The sequence below is a fragment of the Mya arenaria genome, chromosome 3 (genome assembly GCF_026914265.1).
Source record: "Mya arenaria isolate MELC-2E11 chromosome 3, ASM2691426v1".
Taxonomy (NCBI): domain Eukaryota; kingdom Metazoa; phylum Mollusca; class Bivalvia; order Myida; family Myidae; genus Mya; species Mya arenaria.
Genome location: NC_069124.1, coordinates 66,766,941 through 66,791,346, shown reverse-complemented (window position 1 = coordinate 66,791,346; position 24,406 = coordinate 66,766,941). Strand labels below are relative to the sequence as shown.

General features: G+C 34.0%; 1 protein-coding gene across 2 annotated transcripts; it reads right to left on the bottom strand.

The window, feature by feature from the left end:
• Nucleotides 1-835: 835 nt before the first annotated feature.
• LOC128226556 (protein inturned-like) lies at nt 836-22,957 on the bottom strand. Of its 2 annotated transcripts, none has more exons than XM_052936494.1 (18): nt 22,859-22,957; nt 15,112-15,579; nt 10,022-10,839; nt 9,065-9,150; nt 8,264-8,470; nt 7,386-7,498; nt 6,746-6,835; nt 6,031-6,268; nt 5,770-5,823; nt 5,448-5,510; nt 5,026-5,250; nt 4,676-4,725; nt 4,301-4,402; nt 3,814-4,054; nt 3,474-3,571; nt 3,044-3,230; nt 2,509-2,648; nt 836-1,979 (listed from the first exon to the last, which is right to left on the bottom strand). In XM_052936494.1, the coding sequence occupies exons 2-18, from the start codon at nt 15,189-15,191 to the stop codon at nt 1,865-1,867; spliced, it is 2,907 nt and encodes a 968-aa protein (XP_052792454.1). In that variant the 5' UTR covers nt 15,192-15,579; nt 22,859-22,957; the 3' UTR covers nt 836-1,864. The 2 variants fall into 2 exon arrangements, with proteins under 2 accessions (XP_052792454.1, XP_052792453.1); XM_052936493.1 differs by lacking the exon at nt 22,859-22,957 and adding an exon at nt 16,375-16,514.
• Nucleotides 22,958-24,406: the final 1,449 nt, after the last annotated feature.

Here is a 24,406-nt window from a genome sequence, read left to right as displayed (position 1 = left end):
TATTTGTTAGAAATACCTGAACAAGATAATAATTCTGAAGGCACCCATGGGTTGCATCAGGGCTTGACGGGCTGTTTCATAATGAATACGTGTATTTAAATGAATTGGGATTACCTAAGGACATTTTTTGAAACTACTATAGTCCTGTGGTGATTTTCAACTCAAAAAATGTCATACGATAAACTTTTCATAAAATGACTGGATTAAATCATATTTTTCTATTTAATTTTAGATCCTGCATTTGAAAACAACAACAGTAAAACACAATAGATCTGCACTCCTAATGCTTAAATGTTTTGGTCTTGTTTTATTGACATAAGTGTTTTACGAGAACCCCCCTCCACACACACACACACACTAGGATTCTTGATTGTTCAAATCATTCTGCACTTGCTGTATCACAGCATCCACTTGATTGAAAAGTTCAAACCTTTATGGCAGATTAAATAGGCATTGGTGTGCAATTGAGCCCAGAGGATCGTTCCAATAAAGGATTTTCGTTGAGCCATTTGACCACAAATTATGTGAGGCAAGTATCATCGAGTATACATGCATCACAACTTCATTTGACAGAGTAACTGAAAAACATAAGAGAGTCAGCACCATGCCATTGGAGTTTGTTTGTTAATGTAGTAGACAAATAAATTATATACAAGGTGCTAACCTCATGGTAACAAGTAGTACTGGATTGCATTGCCCTAGTTTGTGCTACTTCAACTGTCATTTTAAAATTCAATCAGCAGACGGAAAACAACTGTCATATCCATACTTTGAGCATTCCTCTGAATTATGGACAACGTTATGTTTTGACCAAAGCATAAAACTAATTTACAAATTCAGTAAATGCTTTATTCAATTATGTTTAACAAGCAAAACAATAATCTCATATATTCGTTGTCATTAAATAAATATATTCACCAATAAATTTATTGCATTTTGATATTATACTTTGAAAATAAAAAATTAGTGTTAAAAAAGTGTTCATACATGACTACTACAACTGATCGAAACTTAAAATCTTTAAATGCATTCAATAAAAATACAAAGGTAAACATTTAAGAGAAAAGAAAATGGCAATTGATTATTTTTTGATAAATAACTGCACACGGTAAGACCAAGTGTTTGACCAAAGATGACCCATATTCACACTGGTAAGACAAAGTGTTTGACCTGAGATGACCCATATTTTCACTGGTCATGAATATCGTAATGAAAATTGTTTTGGATACACTTTAATAAGAAACTTGAACACAACATTTTGTCTTGAAATTTAACCTAGTGACAAAGATTTTGACCCAAGATTATCCATATTCATTCATGTTGACAAATATTCTAACCAAGTTTTCATGATGATTGGTTTAAACAGAGTTATTGTCAAGGTCCTTTGAAATTCAACGAAAAACGAACAGTCCAAGTCCTCTCACATTTAAAGTCAACAGTCAATGTGCTTTGACATTTAAAGTCAACAGTCAATGTGCTTTGACATTTAAAGTCAACAGTCAATGTGCTTTGACATTTAAAGCAAACAATGAATCACATGTTTAAATGCTATGTTTTTTGGCTTTTGTAATAAAATATTCTTATAAAATAACAATCTGAATGATAATTGTGATGTGAACAACAGGAATATTGCATTGAATATTGTTTCAAAAAATATCATTTCACTATTGCAGTGGTGTACATATTTAACAAGTGTACAGATTTAAACAATCTGTTTTAATATTTAAAGTTCAAAAGTATTCAAAAAAACTTTTAACATCATTTAGCTGCTATTACAAGTTCCAAGTGGAGATGATTTAAGTAAGGAACAGGTTTTATCTATTGATACATGTATACATCATCTTCATAATTCCAGCACTCCAGATTAGAATGGCAGGTATCCCATTGCCGTCTTAAATGCCAGCTCTATCACTGTCTGAGGTGTTGATTCGTGGAAACACACGAACACCTCTCTCTTCATTGATCGAGAGAGTAGCCGTCTAAAGAAGAAAATGACAGATAAACCAATTAAACTTGTGTCAGTAAAATGTCAGTAAAAAATGAAACAAGAAGCACAACAGAATCAGAATAAGCACAATGTGGTGACATTAAAGAAGCAATTTAATAAAACTTTTATGTAATACTAAATTAGACACTGATTCAGTACATGCATAGAATCTCATTATTTGAAAGATGGTATTTTTTAGAAGTTTTATTTTATTTTCATTGTGAAACAGGTTTTTACAACATTATATTAATCCCTCTCATTGGTACAACAGTGTGGTCTTATGTTGTGGGGGGAACCCGAGTACCCGGAGGAAACCCACTTGTCAGGCTTGGTGACCACAAACTAAACTCATTTGCGCCCTGGCCTGGAATCAAACCCAGGACGCCTTGGTGATAAGCAGTGTGCTTACAGGACAACCGTTTTTTATTCTTGCATATCAATTGATGTAATATGAATTGAAGTATCTTGTGAATGGGAATTATGCACAATATGTTTGAGAATGGGTGGATTTTCACACCTACCCTGTAACCCAATAGCACAGTGGTGGGGCCTTTTTGTCCTCGGACGATGGTGAACATGTGAACATGACACCTTCCTCCCGCACATGAACAAAGTCCTGGTTCAATCCACACACGTGAGCCTTCTCATTCTTACTTTGTTCCTGAATGGGGAATAAAGAGTATGTCAATAATTGAGTCAAGAGTAGAGGATTGAGATGCCTTTCATTCCGCTAATTGTTATTCAGGACTGTCATAGTGCATCAAATCACATACAAGTTATTCTTTTAATTGGAATCCATGCAGTTCAAATAAACATAACATTACTGTTAAGGTTACAAGGAGAAACTAACTACTAGTATTGCAAATCAATGAGAGATCTAGTTCTCATACAAATGTTTGCCCTATTATTGTTAGACATTAATGCACTAAATAATAGCAGACCACTAGCAAATTCAAACTGAACATTTAATATTATGTTTTTAAAAGGCATTGAGTTTAGCAAACTACAAAATGGAGATGTCGATATCTAAAACCTTTTTTATAAACATGAACACACCTTGACTTTCCTGGCATTGTCAAACACATGTTTGATTTTCTGAGTGGCAAGCTGGAAAGAGTGGTGGATTTCCGCCTCCAAGGGGCTGCACGCCCCACCCTGTTCCCATAGTGATGAGATGACCACACCCTCCAGGTGATCTATGTAGGTCAGATGAAATAGACAGTTGTCTGCACCCACTGTCAGTCTGGGAAAGCAGCAAAGAGTGATATTTGAATATCATAACAGTTCTTGTAAATAAATAACAATCATATAACATCAAGTGCTGTTAATTTTGTAACAAAAAAACTAATAAAGCCCAAAACATCTTAAACGTCATTAAAAATCTGATTTGTATGATGCAAATTAAGGTATGGCTGTTCATGAAGAGCTTGAAAGTTCATTTGAAAATAAGCACATGATTTTAGCTAGAAAAGATATGTCCACTTACTTTCTGTGAGAGTTGAGAGGTGGATGGTCTTCACGTGCTTCAGATATGTTCTGTAGCAGATCGGCTGTTTCCGGGAACAGACGACCTTTCCTTGAAAACTGTAACACAAATAACAGATTGTGTATTTGAAACTGATATTGATACTGGTACTGACTGAAGTATACGACAAGTTTATAAAAAAACTACATATTTCATAATATTAAGTTTTGAAAGACATCCTCAACACTACATGGAAGATTTCCACAAAAGCAAGATGCATGTACAGTATTATGCATACAAAAGACAGTCTCCAAATTGGTGAGAAAAAAAATCAATAAAACAAAGTATTTCAATCCTTTACCTTAAAGAAAGATTCTCCGCTGCTTTCACTAGAATTATCAGACTCATATGAGTCCTTTCTCTTGCTCAGTGGTCGCCTTAGCAGTCCAACCTGGTCTCCCCCGGCAACCAGGTTTCCAAGCACTGGGATGTCCTTGTGAGGTAGTTTCTTCAATGACCTTGAGATAAGGTCATGTCGTCTTTGGTCCGGGTGCAATAAACTTTCTGGCTTTGTGACTAGTGAGTTGGATGGGTAATTGAGGCTGGAAAACCGATGGATAAACATTAATTTAAAAATCCCCGCATTGCAGTAACATGAATGTTACTAATAACTGTCAGTACTATTTAATAAACATAGTGTCATTTATCTCGGACAACAAAGTGCATATTATGAATCAATACCTTTAATTACAATACAATTATTATGCAAGATATACATTGCTGCCACAACTTTTGAAAAAATGCAATCTACATGTACTGTGTCATGACACAAGAGAAGCATAGCTGACCTGTTTTGGCAGAGTGTAGCCATATTTTGAGCATACAGCTGTATGAGGACAGCGCGGGCCTGGTCAATCAGAAAAGGGTCAGGAGGGGACACACCATCTACACTGTAAACAGATAAGTTCAGTCTAACAACAGATATACAACCAATGAAAACAAAATGGCCGAAAATTTCATTTTCACTTTTATCCTATGTAAAAGTAAAATACCAGTAATAAATATGGATCCAAAATGTTTCAGAAACTTAAGTGACATCATTATTTTTTAACCATATGTACAGCTGTATGAACATTGTTAAATGAAGGCTAGAAAAAATATGTTGAAATCAAAATACATATATTTACATATATGTTTTGTATACTATGTATTAAAGTACTCACACTTTTGTGCATCCACCAATTTCCAAAGAAATGCACATAATGAGATTTTTCTGAAAGAGATGCAAATTGGTAATATATATATATACACATTCTTTCATTTTAACCATTTAAAACCTAGCGTGAGGAGAAATAGCAATTCTATTCACATACACTGTAAGCAGTTACTTCATCCACAAATCATTAGCTTTTGGATAATTTCAATAACTTAGATTATGAGTACAGTAACATTTGCTTAAACTTAAAGTAAGATAAACTTACAGTATATAGTAATCAGTTAGAATAACACAAGGCCTCGAATCAATCTCATGAGAGTGTTTATTTTACAAGAGCATGAACCCCAAATTACTCACATATCCAACAACAAGCCAGAACCACCTGGCAATGAGGGGCTCTGTGTAGCCAAACTGTTGTTCGTCAGGTACGGAGTGGCAGTGACCGGTTGGGTAAACTTCACGCCACACAACCAGCTGCCCAAGCCCCTGGTCGGCGGTGAGGGTGAGGAGGGAGTGGTATGTCAGGTACGTTGTAAAGTCCTCTAGGTCCTCCCGACACAGGTGGTTACTTATGAGGTAGTTCTGGAATGTGGCAATGTACATGGATCACTTTTAAAAAATCTGTCTATTAACTCTGAACATCTTTAATTTCTTAAGACTGTTTAAGTTTAATAAAAAGTTGGGACTAGAACCATGTCATGACAAATATTCTAGGATATGACTTACATTTTTTTGTTTTATTTTGGGGATAAAAACAACAACAGACAAATATAAAATACCTTATAGAACAGACAGGAGCCCAGAATATTGTAACTTCTTCTGCAACCATAGTAACTGTCAGACTGAAATTGGAAGTATACCATGGTGATATCGTTGAGCATAAAACAGATCTAGAAATTGCTACTTGGTCATTCTTATGCTTAAAAACAGTAATAGGAAAAACACACACACAAAACCCACATGGATTGGGAATTATTCTTACACCAAAAACAAGAGTGCAAATTTTGGCACTCTATTACCCGGTACTGTTCTTATAGCTTGAAGGAGCATAACACTGGTCAGACATAAAAAATGTTATTTTTTTGTTGCTATTTTTTTTACCATGTCACCAAAGTCTGCAGATTCAAATTCTGTCAGCATCCGATCAGTAAATGTCTGTAAACAAATAAAAGCATCATGTACAAATAACAATATGTTTATATCTAATTTGACAAATGCAATACAAATCTTTGTAAAAGATTGAAGTGGACATTTTTGTAATGGTGATTTTTTTGCTGTACTGCTGTTGAACTTGCATCAAATAACATGATTCATTTCAAGTTTGCAAATCTCATTAAGGAATATGTACTGTATTCAACTTACTTTAATCTCATTTGGCAAGGTAAGGACTGTAGCTGATTGGCTAAGATTGCACAACTTTTCCTTGACTGGCACACCATTGTTTGGCTGAGAGACACAGTTCTGGTGCAGAAGTGTGAAAAAGCAGTCTAGTTGACTATGATTGGTTGATGATGTGAAGGCCTGGTGAATGGAACCGTGGGTAACTTGGAGGAGACGCACGAGGTCTTTGATGAGTGTGGTGAGAGAAGGGAGTGAAAATCTGCAATAAAAAATTGTAAGATTCTACACGTTCATCATTTTAAGTTCAATATAACAATCTGAATCTATTTTTACAGTTTTTTTAAAACTAGGCATTTATGTACATGAAACAAGACCACTGCAGGCAGAATGCCAAAGCAGGCCATGCTATGTTTTTTTTGTTAAAGGGGCAGAACTCAACAGTTTCTGAAGCCAAGGTTATGAGCCTTGCAACACACGTATTGTAACCTTTGGAAACTTTTAAACATGTGTACTTAGTTTCATGGAAATTGCAATTGTTTTTTTTTGCTTATAAACAAAGGCTAATGTTTTCAACAAGACCAAAACAAATGCAATGACAATACATACAACAATCAATGTATATTGTCTTCTAAATCAAGCCAACCATTAAGCAGGTAGACTGATAGTCATCTCAAACTTGCAGGTCAAATAAAGACAGACATTTTATAAACAAAATCGAATGCAGAAACAGCCTTACCTATTTTCAGGTGCAGATATGACAAAAAGGTTTTGTCCCTCACAGTGATATACAATATTTACAAGACTGTTGTCAACCATCAAGGTCGTGCTGAAAACAAAGTTAAAGTGGTTAAAGAGGTTGAGATGAAAAATAGCTTCCAAAAACAATTAAAGATGATAGAAAAGGCTTCTTCAAACATATTTTTCAACTTAATTTAACATTAAACCTTTACAATAAGTTAATTTTAGCACTAATATGGCAACACATTCAATCAATATCTGTTTGTGAATTTAAACGTCTTTAGTTTCAAAACAGTTATATAACCCTCAAAATAAGTAACTTTAAAGCCTGTCACCTATTGTGAAACATAAAAGTCAATTTACTGAAGTTCAATTTCCTGCCATTACAATTTTTTTTATTCCATTCAGTATGAATTCAATTGATAATGTTACTTTCAATAATATACTGCAGCAAAGCAAATACTAAATAATTGATCAAGTACAATAGCGAAAAGACTCTATCTTTCTTGCATTATATTTTTTCAAAAGTGGAATACCATAATTCTATAGCATTCCCACTTCAGTCAGTGATCTTTGTCATTATGGACATTCTGTGAGTGAATTATACCAACATAAATTTGAAAGGGTGAAAGCCCTACCTTTGAACAGTAGATTGTGTGGCGTCATTAACACTTCCAGCTAAAGTAATGAGCATCCCTCGAGAAGCTATCACTTTGTTGTCAACCCGTGGGAACTGATACACAATATCTTCCTGCAACAGATATACTCATTTATGACCTTTATAAATGACATTTATGAAACTGTTATGGGTTCAAATAAAAGTTTTGGTAAAACACTTTCCATAACAAATATTTTTAAACGAAAGTTTCACAGAATGTCAGACTTTTGCATGATCAACATCATTTACCATTGGAACAGTGCCAGGTGGTCTTGATTTTAGAAAATAATAATCTAAAGTAAGTCATTACTATTTTCATCTCTAATTGTAACAATAAACATGTACATTGCAGCTTCTTTACTCTTCATGTTTCACTGCATATAAAAAAAAATATATTGTGTATAGTCATCCTCGCATAATGTCTAGTAAAATTAAGTACAACAACCATTGTAGTCCACATAAGAGGGTCAACAATCACATAATAAGTATACCTATCCTGCATTTTGATCACCATGTTGGTGATTGTGTACATTTGCAAAAGTTAGAAAGTGGACACTGACAATTCCTTTAATTTTGTCAATTCAAGGGCCATAGTAAGGTGGACACTGACAATTCCTTTAATTTTTTCAATTCAAGGGCCATAGTAGAGCGGACACTGACAATTCCTTTAATTTTGTCAATTCAAGGGCCATAGTAAGGCGGACACTGACAATAATTTTATTCCTTTAATTTTGACAATTTAAGGGCCATTACTACAGGGTACTGGGACATTCTGGCTTGTTATATGTGACCACATTTAGTGGTGTTCAGTGTACAGTTACATTTTTCAGCTGTAACATACATGTAATCCAAGCTCACCTTAGCTTGCATATTATCTGAATTGACTCCATCCAGTGAGAGGTACATGGCGCCATAGAAGGGTTCCCAATTTTCCGAAGCAATGTCAGCCAGACTCACAGCACTGCTATTAGAGCCAGTAACCAGCTGAACCAGTCTATTGGTTGGCTGGGACTTTGTCGGAACAGCTGACCTTTGTTTGCCTGACTGCCGTATCAGCAACTTGGCCTGCAATGGAGGGAAATTATTTTGATAATGAACAAATATATAAACAAAAATGTTGTTGTTGTTCTTCTTTGGGGGAGGGAGATTTAAAACTCTACATTATGCTATGAAAAACAAATCATATTGCATCAAATTGTTTCAATAACCTCATCTTAAGATTTTATATTATCAGATTAACATCAACAGTAAAAACATGGACAGCAAACAAGATCACTGTAAGAGAATGCTCAATGAATATGTCTTAGTTGTTTTCCTCAGTTGGCCAAGGGGCATCGGGTAACAAATGTCAAAGCTAGAGTGATAGACCATGCTGAACATAAGTGCATCACCCTTGGTAACATACTCATGTTGAAATTCATGTACATGTAAATATATCTTGAAGGGTTCAGTGTAATGACCAAAAGTTTTCAATAACTCTGCCAACATCTAGAACAACATCCGTAGTACGAGAATGACAGTTCCTCAAGCTTTTGCTTCTGGAAAGTGACAAACTAAACTTGTAAAAGGATCCTTTTAAATACACAAACTATGTTTCTAGTTAACAACTGGTAAAGCATCTGAGCATCATTTAAATTATGTGTTACAACAGTAGCTGACCTGTCTCTGGTACTGAAGGACAGTGAGCACGCTGTCCAGGTTGTCCCAGGTCACAGTCTGGTCGTTGATTGACAACAGGCAGTCTCCTGCAAATCAAAAACATCAAAGGTGTTTATATAAATGTACAGCAAACAAAATACATAATTAAAATTCTATAATTTTTCATAAAAGTAAACAAATTTATTTTTTATCTGATAAGTCTCCTTATCCAAGTATAAAATTTCAGTAAATAAAAACAATAGTTACAAAACCTGTCTCAGAGACAGTGTGCATGGCTATTCCCCCACTTTTAGGTTATAGGATTACAAAGTTTCAGAGAAATGTGATTGGTTCACAGTAAAACAAGATTACATGCAAAACTAAAACAGAAAAACATTAAGGGGCAACATTTGCATTACTGTATATATATGCAAGATAGAGTTAACATACTTGATTTTATAAAGTTTCAATACAATATATATATTAAGTACATGTAGTTGCAGAGTTATTGGCCTATATGTGCTTACATGTAATTCATAAGTCTACTAAGAAATGAGCAAAATTTATATTACATGCAAAATAGAGTTATCTTAATTGATTGATTAAAAATTGAATTGTTGGGAGCCCTTGTATAAAGTGTCAATGCAATATATGATGTATTTGCTGAGATATTGTCTTAAATGTGGTTACATGTCAATTTGCATAATATTAAAAAACCAGTTATCTTACATGCTTATTCAAGTAGGTTGGATAGTTGAGTACTGTTGTATAAAGTCTCAATGCAATACATCAAGTCTTTGCTGAGGTATTCACCTATATGTGCTTGCATGCAAAATCTTAACCATAATAATGATTAAAGGCATTAAATGCAAAATAGAGTTTAAATAGAGCAAAATAATTGTTTTAACTTTAATAACTTTAAGTGGCAACTAACAGTATTCAAAGTCAGATTATCACCACGCTCATGTAGCAACTTACCAACTCTTATTTCTGCATATTTGGAAGCAAGTCCTGTGGGTATAAGTCCCCTGATTTTAACACGTCTGTCTTTTTTTCTGCCATTGCTGTTAGGTGTCTGACTAGATCCATAATGTCCAGGAACTATTCCAAGTATAAACTCACATAACTCAACTGTTGAAAGCTTATCCTCTGGTAATATTTTAGGTTTTAACTTGACAGTTATTTCTACATTATGCTTTGATGTAGAATTTCTTTTTTCACATTCACATTTCTTGGAATCTGACATATTCTGAGACAGTGAAGACAATTCTAGAAATGTATTGTGTTTTTCTTTTGTTTGTTCAGATTTGTTCTTCACAGAAACGTCTGTGTACATTTTGTCAAAGCTGTCAGTTTTAAAGAAGTTATCTATGTTGAGTGTAAAATCTTCTGAAAGGTCTGGTACTGTAATATCTTCACTGTGACTGACAGATGGATAATCAATTTGTGACTGGAAAAGGCTGTCAATGTCTCCTTCAACTCTCTGAAAGTCCTGTGAGGTTTTGTCATCAAAGCAACTAGCAAAACTACTGTTTAAAATATCATCTACATCATTAAAATCATTCAAAGGGTCTTTTGTTCTGAAGTCATTTTTCCGTAAACTTGAATACAAATCTGTATCTGTACCATAACCAGTGTCATCTGTGGCACAGTCACTACATGAACACAAACAGTCTTTTTGCACACTGGCCAAGCCTATCAGTGTTGAAGAATTTGCCTCCTGTTCCAGCTGCAGTTCAAATATTTCACCGTTTTGGTTTACCTTTGACAACCACAAGGAAGGCTCTTTTAAGCAACTGAAATGAAAAAATTAAATGCATAAAATAATATGTTTTTATTTTTCTATTCAACATCTAATGACATGTATGTGATTAATTATTGTATACTGAAATACGTATACATGCTTGTTCGGCATTTTTAGCATTTTTAAAGACAAAAAGTAAAAAAGAAAGGTAAACAGTATGATATCACATTATTGCCCAACTAACAAGTGCATTTTTCAGGTCGACACCATTTCTGTAAAGGCTTCTAGGAGATATTCAGGTCAATACCATAGCACAAAGACTTCCCCACTGAAAAGCAACCATATGGGAGACAACTATCATAGGTTAGTAGATATATTTAGAACGGAGTGCTCCCAAATTTCCAGTTCTTTTCTGACATTGACTTTCGCATCTTGTTTAATGACTTATGTATCTTGTTAAAACAACATATCGTAATAATTCGTAATCATTTTTGCTTTTCATGTGACATTTTGAGAAAGGGCCGTAACTGATGTTGGTAAAACTCGTGGCCCAATCCCTTTGCATGTCCTTTTTATATGTACGTAAGCTTTGTTACATTGCACTGTTTCTGTTCCTTTGTTGTTATCATCATCCTATAATGTGTAAATGTATCGTTATGCAATAAAATATGTTTAAACTAACAACATATTGGCCCACCACAATCTCAAAATAATGATTACATTCGAACGCGACATTGTAAACATGGTTAAGGCAAGATATGATTGTATTACAAATATACTTTTAATAAGGCCTTGAATATAATGATATTTTAACAATCCCGACAACAACACATGATAATTGTTTAAGTTACTTAGTCGTTTTAACGAGAAAAGTACTTCGTTTAAACATGATACTAAGTCGTTTTAACGAGAAAAGTAAGTTGTTAAACAATATACTAAGTCGATTTAACGAGAAACATAAGTCGTTCTAACGAAATACATAGTCGTTCCAATGAGTTACGTTAGTTGCTATAACAAAATAAAAAATAAAACACATATGCCAACATACATTTCAGCGAAAAACTGCCGGTAAAATGAAAAATAGACGAAATTTACTTCCTTGTTTATTATCCGGGCATTTCGTAGTTCGGTGTCGAAATAATAATAGTACATGAATATTGCAAATAAGAAGTTTATTTTGCGGTAAATTCAAACATAAACAATTAAATATCAGATATTCTTGACGACATTAAGATAGAGTACCTCAAGTTCAGAAAATTTATTTCCTTGAACAAATATACTCACTTAATTTATTACGTATTAATCTTAAAATATCAAAAACGAATTAATAATCACAGACATTTGGTTCGTTGTATGTGCCTTAAATGTGAGCTGTTTATTATTTTGGTGACATTTATACAGGGAGAATTACAACACGAACCTGCAGGACATGTAATGCCTTTAATACAGATTGTGTACGTTATATCTATATGGTTTCCAAAACTATAAATTTCGCTCACAACTAGATTAGATGCATGTGTTCCCCACAACAACTTTGTCAAAAAGAAGCTGAATTATTTAGTTTGTTCGTTTAAATTGACTGTTATATTTAAATTATTTATAATAAATACATAGAAATGTAACGACTCTTATGACATATATATATATATATATATATATATATATATATATATATATATATATATATATATATATATATATATATATATATATAAGCTAAGTTTATATGTGAAACAGTACTTAAAAAGTCAATGACTCATGTTTTACAATAACATATTTTTCATTGCAAAATTTCCCAAATCGGATTATCAAATTGAGTATGTATACCCTCTACAACGAACACCTTATACACCTACCAAGATGCATGCTTTCAGAGTTCGTTTTTATCAATGTCGATGAATCATAGTTATGCAGTATTAACATTTTTATACATGTTCACTCAGATTTTAGACACATGTGTGTGTGTGTGGGGGGGGGGGGGGGGGGGATGGGGACAAAAAACATCAACCGGCAATTTCGTACCCAAAGGCATAATAGCTTTTATGATAAATTCAAAAAAGCGGATTAAAATTTCCTTCAGGTTGAACGAATATTACACGTTGTTTAAGAAGCCGAAATCCGCCCTATTTATTTTATTTAAGCCTTGGTAAAACCCCTGCGAATAACGATTAAAGAAATTAATGCGAAAAGATGGAATTAAATCTATAACTCCATTTCACATGTTTATATTATATTAGTCAAATACGGGCCACATCAATGTAAAATGTATGATTTTAATGAAGTAGGGCGAGTAATGATCTTGACGACTATTTAAAGCAGCTTAGTCCACTCCTTATATTGACACATTTGCCAAAATATTTAAGTTTGGATTAGTGAAACCAAACAAATAAACCGAAGGTTATTCATAGAACCATTCAATTAAAATTGACGAAAAAACCTTCTTTGACCTAAAGCAAAAACTAAAATTATGCCGTTGCAAAATGTATGATATTTAATGACCTTATTGCTTACTTTTTATTCAGTTTACTTCCACACATAGTTTGAAGCTATGTTGCATCATTTATGATCATTCTATCAGTTTATCGAACATAGCAGTGTTTGTTTCCTGTCTTAAGGCAAGCAATCATTTAGTATTAGTAGTATGTATTATATGTACAACTGATAAAATTTAGATGAAGCGGTCTATACGCAATAGGTTCATTAGCAAGCCTTAAAACGAAGTCGGCGTTTGCATTCCATCAGTATTATTCACAATAGAAAACGAATCAACTGAAGAAATTTGTTTTGAATGACATTTTACGGGTTTCACAAAAAAGCCTTGCGCAAACGTAAATGAAAATTGAACAGAAAATATTACCATAATAAAACACGAGCTGGTGTATTGTAGGGATGACATTTATCATTTAGCCTTCGATCCCGCGCAAATAAATCTATTTACTTGATAAAAGAAGTACTTGAAATACGGTGTGAGGTAAACATTTAGTTTTACAGGTGCCCAAATGAAGAATCTCAAAAAGAGACATTAACCTAATTTATAATATTACAGATACACGGGTCTATAATAAACAGAACACCCTGTCGAGACATTTAAAACAATGCATTTTTTGTTCTTATTCTTTGCTTGACATTTATGCTATTCCTAAGCATTTAATAAAGCTGTTTGCTTTGTACTTCAATGGCACCAAATAAATACATATTCTGATAAAACAGTCGCAATGTGATATATACTGTATACACTAATATAGTCTTTTAGAAATATGCATACATTGAAGTCACAATAATTCATCATATTAATAAAAATGAACTCAAAAATATTTTTTGAAATGGGATGAACGTATTCTTTCGTCTGTAAAAAACTTAAGGAGTTTTCAATACGAACGTTGTTCGAACCTGCCTTAGGTGCATTACTTGTTCGTGGTAATTGCAATTACTGATCGATTAATGCCTTGGACAATAAAGTGTCAAATGTCATGCATGGGCACGAATTCCTTTCTATCAAATATAGTTTGTCTAAGCTAAACAGTATTGTGTTGGACATATGTCGAGCTTGCCTGGCATGCCTGGTGTATTCTTTGATTATAAGAGGCAATGATTGTCCTGTAATAGGACTGTGAAAACAGCTCTCTAACTCTTACATGTTGAAGTGTCAATATTTGAACAACAATCCGCACCGTAGCAGTAAAGGTTTTCCACCTAATTAACTCTTCGATATAACAACATTGTGCAAATATCACATGAAAGGAACTTCGACATGATAACCCGAATATACATATTTAATAATGTACTATAGCAGGAAAAAAACTACTGTGCATAAAAAGAACTGTGTATACATTACGCATACCAATGTAACCCTGATATAGTATAGAGGAGTACTGTGGCCTTTTACAAAAATGAATAATCAGTCTAAGTTGCTTTTTAAGCATTAATTTTTAAAGGCAGTATAGTTTTGCATAGGCAATTTCTTTATTCCGCTAGTTTATAACGTCGTAAATTAGCGAATACCCATACGTTCGTATTAAAATATAAATCGAATGAATGCTAGTCATTTCGATGTGTTTTAAAACGTTTACAATTTATGTTCATTAATCTTAAATAATAAAAAAAACAGTATCAGGAGTATAAAAACTATATTTAGACGGCATTTCATAACAAGTGCTCTGGAAACGGTACTTTATTGAAGGTACTCAAAGTAGCTTAGAAGAACACACCCCCTCCCCCACCCCTCAGCTACGAGTTAAAGCCTCTTTTGCGAGATTTTCCAACGGTCGAACATCAAACAATAAACTATGGACAAATAAATATGGACACTAGGGACGTTACCAACCTGTGATTTAGAATGGTATGAACCCCGTCGAAATCCGCGGAGCCGAGGCTGTGCACCAGCGGTACTCGTAATCCGAACATGACTGAACTTCCAGAACCCGAATATCACACATTCCACTGAACCACTTGATCCTCGGAACCCGAAATTAAACTTGTCAAATTAATGTTCCGAAATTCATCCTGGCATCATCATTTTTTTAACAATGCGTTAAACCTTGTGTCCCCGTTCACTTGATCGCCGCGATAAGGCGATTTTTAAAAATCTTTTAAAATCCTTAATCTCATTTATTAAATCCAAACCATAGAACAATTTCTAATAAAGTGATCGACCCTATTTATCACAAGTTTTCAAGTTGTTCACTTTCGTTGTATGAAATCTTCGGCAATACAATAGACAATTTATCAAACTTCAAAACACGCTCCTGTCCAGAAACTGTATGTCCTCTGTGTGAAATCTTCGTCTGTTAGTCTGAAAATATAATTAGCAGAACATAATGAAGCAGCAGCGGAATTAAGATAATTAGCTGAAATATTTAACATTTAAACGAATGTTTCAAAATAATGTATATTGCTTTCTATGTATTCCGTCTTGAAATCATTTTATTATTATTATACTAGCGGTGCTGAACCTGCACTCGATGCCCCCGGATCATGAACGCAACATCACTTTCTATGTGTCCTAAAGAACTGTCACGGATTCTGAAAAGCGGTGTCACACCTGGTCTGGCAGAACGTGATGAAATCAATAACTAGATCAATATTAATTAAAAAAAAACTATCACTTACGAGCACCATAAGTCACCGCCGTGAGCGCCCGTACAAAGAACTAATTATTACGTTAATTTAGCATCATTAAATGTACGTCTTATTACCGCAAACACAAACGTGTTGTTCCTATGAATCACCAATAGATGTCACTAATAATCGATCTTTCTATCATTTATCAATCTTTAGACAGCCGGAGCATTTTCCGTTCTTCTTGTATATATGATATTTACCGTGTGTACGAATACTGTTGTTTTACTTCAATAGTTCTGATCACAGATCGACCTTTTTAAACTTTAAATCGAGGTTCTTTTTGAAAGATGAATCGTTTGAAAATATTAATGACCATTAAGTCCAATTAATTTCTATAAAATAAAACACCACACACCTTTCAACTAACCATACTAAAAAGACTGGCAAATAGAAAATAAATCAACTATCATTTCAAAGAACTCAAATAAAATAAATTATCAGAATAACCTTAAATGTCTATATTTACCAATTTCCAATTAGCAGTAGTGTTATTTTCCCTTTTAAACCGTATGTTCGCGTCTGTTTGATACTAACACTTTTACTTTCTTATTCTCTTTGATCCACAAACATTACAGAATACACTCCAATCCGCGCAGTGTTAGTCTTTCCAGCCAATTCCTTTCGCAATTTGATGCCACTATTGGCGATCGAACGACAATGTATTTACTATTGGTTGCGAAAGTAGTTGAAATTTGTACAAGTCGATTTGTTGTACCGTATTTGTCCACCATAAACACCCCTGTGGTATTTGAAGGCCAGCACTTTAACGACTACGGAGTAGAAATAATATTTCCTTAGAAATACCAGTATTTGAATAAAAACACACACACACATATGATAAACAAAATACTTTGTCAGAATATTTTAATAAGCACGTTTTAGTGGTGTCATCCTCCTTTTTAGCTAAGTACCGTTTTACCAACGGTAAATTCAAACTGATTCCAAATGCTTAGTACATACGAATAAACGTTATGGCTGTATTTCTTGGTTTTAAAAGACATACCTATTTGTTTCATGATCTGATTGGAGAAATTAAACGTTTGAGAAATATACTTTTACTAGATTTGCAAAATATACATGGGTTCTAATCCCTGTGCTTTATGTCACCAGTCATGGAAACTGTACGGATATTACTGACATTTTCCCCTGTCAGGAGCAGATGCTTTACATCACAAAAATTGCGTGGGATTGAAAAAAAATATCGCAATAACATGCCATAAAAAGTGCCGTTACTTATGGCAAACATACCTCTGAGGCTTCACATTTAGATGTAGAAACCATATGAAAGAGCTATATAATGTTTATTTCAGTGTTCTTCAAGTGACATAGAAATGGGAACCCCTATAAATACGGTAATGGGCGGTTTGGTCAAGTCGCTGTTAAAGAGACAGTTTGTCATACAATATAAAGTAAACTAAACAATGTAAATAAAACATAATCACAAAAATTCTTTGAAGTCTTATAAGTAATCTGAAAGGATTAAGGATTACTATTCCGGCTGATTAAACTAGACCCCCCTTCCCAATTGTGGTACGCATTATAAGCGTATGTATTGATATAAGCTTCTTAATAAACCCAAGTTCATCAAATGTTTGAAATCGATTAGCGTACATCTGAACGAACAATGGAATTGAATACCAACGTGTCGGCTGAATAAATGATTACAGGGTCCGTATAATGAGCATACATGGTGACATCACAACTCTGCGAGAAAGTAAACATGCCACAAAGTCGAGATCACGCCCTAGAACGACCGAACCGTAACCCTATACAAGTGCTGCTAAGACGTTTGTTAACTCAGAACTGCTGTTTACTTCAATGGAAACAATGCTGCCAATGAGGGGTTTTTTTTGTGCATTGGCAAACTGTACTTTTCACACAAAAATGAAAAGGAACGCCGACTTCTCAATTTGTTAATCCATTCTGTGTCCCATTGCAAGCTCCCATATCAACTTACCTTATCAAATGAATTGTATTTATTTATGTGTTGTAATGAATATCTCCCGTTGAACTTTAAGCTATTGTTGTATTGATGTTTTACAAAATCCAGAGGGTCACATTGCACCTTTATAAGGCAGCACAACAATCGGTTACCGTGTGGAGTAATATTGCATCCGAGTACGTTCGTACACTTAAGACTTTTCGACAATATTTATGATAATTTATCGGTAGGTGGTCATATAATGCACTTAAAAACCTGATTCTTTCATAAAGGAAACGTCCAGGTAAATGCCATAATAAATAAAGTGGCATGGGCAGCGTTGTTGTTAGTTGTTAGCAATTGCCTAAACAAAAATGGAAAATACAAGCAAATTGGAAACCGTTTAGTATAAATATAATAATACTGCTACTAATAATAATAAATATAATAATAATAATAATAATAATAATAATAATAATAATAATAATAATAATAATAAGAAGAAGAAGAAGAAGAAGAAGAAGAAGAAGAAGAAGAATAACAGAACACTTGAAAGCAGGTTGTGTTGCAATTCCCATGACCCAGTTTCAATTTATTGAGGAATGCCCCATTTAAAGAACTAAGGACAACGGATGACCGATGGCGTCCACCTTGCGATGCTCTGTTAGTGCGGAGAAGGGCTACCTCCAAGTTTAAGGACTCTTTTAAGAACCCTAAACAAGACGTGAATATATAGGATTTACCAGGTGTCATTTAAGGGTCACTCAATAGTTCCGCCAGTGAACCGCAAATACCAACTTAATATGCTTAATAACAAAATTGTATTTGGAACAATTTATCAAGTGTTTGAATGTTTACTTTAGTGAACGTGTTATAAAGTCCTTAAGAGTAAGAATTCTGATAATGTATTTAAAGCAAAGCAAAACATCCCGCACTCTCAAAGATTTAAAGAAAAGCCATCAATTAGCGACAAGGCCGGGCGACACACGGATACCCCTAATCAGCGAGTCAATATTTGCTAAAATAGACTTCTAAAGGGTCTATCTGCGGGCTTCCCTGCTGGGGTTCAGACTTGATATCAATGACATAAAATCAAAATAAGCACATTGCTGAATAGGTGAAAATTGTTAGGAGAGCGCATAACTGCACGCAAGTCTAAACGCACTATGAATGTATGTCTGCATTCTGCACCCAAAATGCTGGTTCGTGAGATTGAAACATGACATTAAATTGATTTAAATACAGAGAGCGCAGAATGAAGGTTAGTGTATCCTAAATTCTCGACAGTGTAACACATTTATATGTGATCTCGAAACTACAAATTTCAGCATTACATAAAAAGATACCCGCACAGATGAAAGAGTGCATTTAAAGGGATTCGCTCATGGTTTGTTAAATGCATTCTGTTCTATTATACGAGATAAAGTGCGGCTAATCATTAGGAGTGTTAAAACTAAGAAACTGACAGCTGGAAGCCATCAGCAAATGTTGACATTCAAGTATTTATAGCTAAAATATCGTCTCTGAATTCCACAATTTTCAATCGCGTTATTAACGGCATTATGCGATTTCATTGTTATTGCGTGATTGGTTGATTGACATTATCACGTGATGTTATGAATGTATTGTTAAAAAGTCAAAATATCCACCACAGTTGTTTTAGTCCGTATGGCCTTGTGCTGAAAGCGACGGTTATCTGATTTTTTCTTGAATTTACCGGCGTTGGTTCGCACACCACTAAACCACTTTTTTTGTAAGAAAAATCCCTGCAATTTTGATATCTAATAATAATAAAATAAGTTAACCAGGAAAACTAATTTTTGGTACAAAAACATGAGTGAGTCCCTTTAAATGATAAAGAATATCTTACAGATGATCTACAATTATACAGGGATATGAAAGAGTACATAAGTCCTTGTGCCCATTCCTTGGCCAACAAAATTATGTTTTCACCACTGAATATGACTTAAGTATTCAGGGATATTCATGTAATGGATAAGATATCGAGCAAATTCGAAAAGCGCTATGAAAGACACGCGATCAGTGGATTTGTGATGATTTGCTTTGATTTTCTATTTTTCGTACTTTACATTTTTAAAAATTACGCGGCCTCCCTTTGCTCCCGATCAACTTTCTGTAAAGAACCGAAATTGACGACTGTCATGTACAAAGTGCCACGTACAGTACATAATTGTACAGTGATATCAAACAATTATCACGGTGCCGTCTGGATTTTTTTCTTGAAAAACTTGACAATTCTTAAACCTAATGATGACATGATAAGTACAATATGCAATATATCATGTGTGCATTATGACGTCTTTCATCTACGATCTGATGTGATCGTATGTGGAATTGAGGGTACTCGGCAACACAGACAAACAGTCGTATAAAAGCTGTTGCCATTTTGATCTGATATGAAAGACGACACGAGTTACCCTTGGTGTAAGTAAACTCCTAACGCAGTACAAAATTAAGTGAGCCATTGTCGGTCTTTGATAGAAATTGGAGAAGACAAATACAACTTATTTAAAATACATATGGCACACAACCTCTATTTTTCCGTTAATTTCATTTCTTAATCGTTTTGGGGCGGAATCCGTTTAACTTAAATGTAAATGTTCTTATTCTTAGGATATTTAACCACATACACATACCTGTGAAAATTCGGATTTGTATTGAAATCATCCAAACACACCTTCAATGCAAACTCTACCGTACTGTCAATGCCACGATATCGTGAATCTATTACAGGCACACTTCCTTGATTTGTATTTTTAAATACTTATGAAATGTATATATATATATATATATATATATATATATATATATATATATATATATATTAACGGGGTCTTACTTTACATGCATTTAACATTGTTTGTTCATAAAATTCACAAATCACAATTTTTTACAATTGATCACGATATTCACAAACGTGGATTTTGTACTCGATAGGGCCATTTCCAAACGTATCGAAGCCACATTTTCACAACAGGTGTTTGTACCTTTCCGTCAGCAATTTTGACAGTCTTTCACACATATTCTACATAGACTTTTGATTCTTAATCAATATGTATGTTTATATAAATGAAATCAGGAAACAAAGGCCACAAAAGTCATTTGACCTAAGTATGAACTTGATCTTATGAATGTCGCCTTACTATAGGTCTGGAGTGCGACACACCACGTGCACTAGCGAATCTAGGCGGTGGCACCCGGGGAGCATCACAATTTCACACAATTTCCAAACGAATGAAATCCAGAAGTCAAAAAGACAACGATTGTGAAAATGTGCCTGTTGACCGTTCATATGTGTCACAAACCCATTTGTCAAATTTGCGATCATCTATTTAATAATGTGAAAAATGTGATTTGTGAATTGTATAGGTTACTTTTAAATTCAATAAAAAATGCTTTTGTACCAAGGGTGTTGGGGGTTGTTTTAAAACTTTCCTTTGTTTTTATAGGCAGAGCTTATTGTCGTTCAGTAACTAGCATGCGAATAGACTGCAACGCTATTAACGTATACTGCACTCTAGTTATTGAACGTTGTCCTTGACGACATTGTTAAAAACATTCCATTTCCCTCGTAATTGAAATTAAAGATTTCACTTCCGATTCTGATTAATAATTTAGAAAGCTTCTTATAAAATCCACCGCCAAAGTTCCATTTATTTGATAATTGGTTTTATTAAGTGCGCTAAACAGCGGTTCGTGCATGCGCATTGGCTAGTATAGCAACATTCGCGCCAACACTAAGATGAAAATAAAAATAATAATTATTATCATACTTTCTCTGTACTAAACAGTTCAATTGGCTGTGCCCGTCTCATGTTAATTTAATGGTTAAGTAAAGCAAAGTTAAGAATAATTGTTACGTCTACTACTAGTATTTTAGAATTGTTTTATGCCAATATTTAAAAAACAAACTACAATACTAAAATGTACTTTCCGTTGCGGCTGATGCTTTTTATCCTTACTTAATAATGATTTAAGATAATTTGTTTCTTTCTATCAAAACGATTACGTGCGTCAAAAACCTCTTTCAATTTTGACAGCAAAGATTAAAAATATTTCAACTTCAAATTTGAAAACGATAGTTTCAAAAATAGATTTGAAATTAAAAGGCAGTGTCAGTATTAATTTACTCGCAAGATAATTGAAATGGGAATTATCGCCTTCGATGATCATATAAAGATAATATCATTTCAGGGCTTCACTCAAAACAGACAAGTATTTACACAAATTTCGATTTCATTTTCAAGGCTGACGTTTATAAAACGAGATATTACAATGATATAATGATTCGAATATTTTCTGCATCATTTGAAATGAATTGCTCAGTTACATAGAAATGAATACACATTTCCATGCATATGGAAAAGAAACCGCAACCATTAAGATAAACTGTGGGCCACTATAGCTCTGACTTCTCGAGGACCAGTGACATGTTTCAATGTATAGATTGTAAACGTGTATTTATTCATTTGTTAATACTGATTGGTTGCTTGAAATTATATAATTAATTAAACCTAATTTTGAATACAATTCATTCATTCATTCACTCACTCACTCACTCACTCACTCACTCACTCACTCACTCACTCACTCACTAACTCACTCACTCACTCATTTCATCCGGGGTTTTACGGTCGTTCGGTCGTTTGTTTGTTTGTTTTTCTGGTCTTTCGTTCGTCCATTCGTTCGTTCGTTCCTGCATGTTTTTATCATTATGTTATTGATTGATTGATGCCAATTCATTGTTGTACAATAAACTTTTCCTTATGCCAGATAAGATGTATTCTATATTCCTTGACACATTTCTTCACTAAAACTATACACTGAAGGTTATTTGACTTCTCTTTTATTATCTTACCTTAGTTATATTACATATACGACAACATGTTGATCTTAAATGAACATTAAATTAACTTGTTGAGAGAAATATTGATATACGATACATGAATGATTTATACAGATGAACATGCATGAAACAGACCTAATCATTTAACGTAATTCAAAATACCTTTTAATATATCCATTGACAGTCAGAGGTTTTTTAAATACACTCCACATAAAAAAGCAGCTTATCGCCTTTGATATTTGTGATTCGATTTCCGAACGATAACTTTCACCTAAAGCGTCTGAACCAATGTTCACTGAATTAGGGTAGGCGCATTAATAGGCCAATAAGTGTCGTCTAATGGTAACTTCTTTAAATGGGTTTACACGGGACCATTCTGTTGAATGGAAGCAAATCCAAGGCTATGTATCAAATATTCAGAAGAGGGACTGTCACAGATCAATGTAAATATGCAGTGAAAGATCTTCCAGCGATGTGTTGCAGGTTAACTATCCAAAAACTCGTATACCAGACATTCACTAATCTGTGTATGAAAGTGAACATTACAGAACACCATATCGAGAACCAGCCCAAAACGTGCATGGGCACGCTGTCAAAACTGCTTAAATCAAGGACTAAGTACTCATTTACGAAACAGTACAAAAAAGTCATATAATACGGGTGAAAACGATATTGTGAACGAGGTAGCGGTTTCATTTATAGGTGAGAAGTTGGTTTATTATTCCGTTTTCTTTCATTTGCACGACGTATTACTGAACAGGGCCGTCGCATTGCCATTCAGGAGAGTTAAACATCACAAACGACCACGAGAAGGTAATTGGACACACCATTCTCAAGCAATACACAGTGCAAAGTGTCCGGAATAAGTTACTTGTTCGGAAAACGTGACATCAGTTACGTCCAATCCTGACCCAAACCTCGGTGTATTCATCATCTGTATGTGTCGAAAGTCCTACATTTATTTCAATAGAGTTCCTTTTGACCTTTAATGACAATTCTTGCCTTGAAACCCTGGTGAAAATGGAATTGTTTTGACTTCCAATCCCCCGTAGCTTGTTAAACACCTTGCGGACCGCTTTAATATGTCGAAATAGGGTTATTAATTACTGAACACATTGATTAACGGTATGGGCTTATTTAATACCACGCAGATATGTCATTCATACTCTCCCAGATGTCTTAAGTCAGTGTGCGTAGTCAGGAAAGGCAGGGAAATCAATGTTCACATGGCCTTTGCGGGCAACCTTCTGTATTATAAGCTTTACCAATCAAATACATTTATTTAGCGTTTCAATTGATCAAGTTCATAGTCTTGGACAATGGTCAGTTCAGAAAGCTTAGCACTTAAGTTAAAAGGAATATTATATAATATATAACACTTATGATAAAAATCGGGTCAAACGAACAGAGGAACCACGTCCTGCATGTAAACCCGACAGTAGCTATGTCATTACCGCAGCTATCATCTGCTCAAAGTGAACAAATATGATCCAAACGGTATTGCTTTTATTTCTAATAATTCGATATACTTCATTAATTATGAATATATCAACCAGACTTATAATTGTTGCATTGTAATAAGTAGTTTTTTCATTAACGTTTAGAATATTTCAATCATGTTTTATCCTTATGTTTAGATATTTATACTTTATTTGGCATGCTAGTAAGTCATGTATTTAAAAAAAATTGTTCCAACATGTATAATATGTA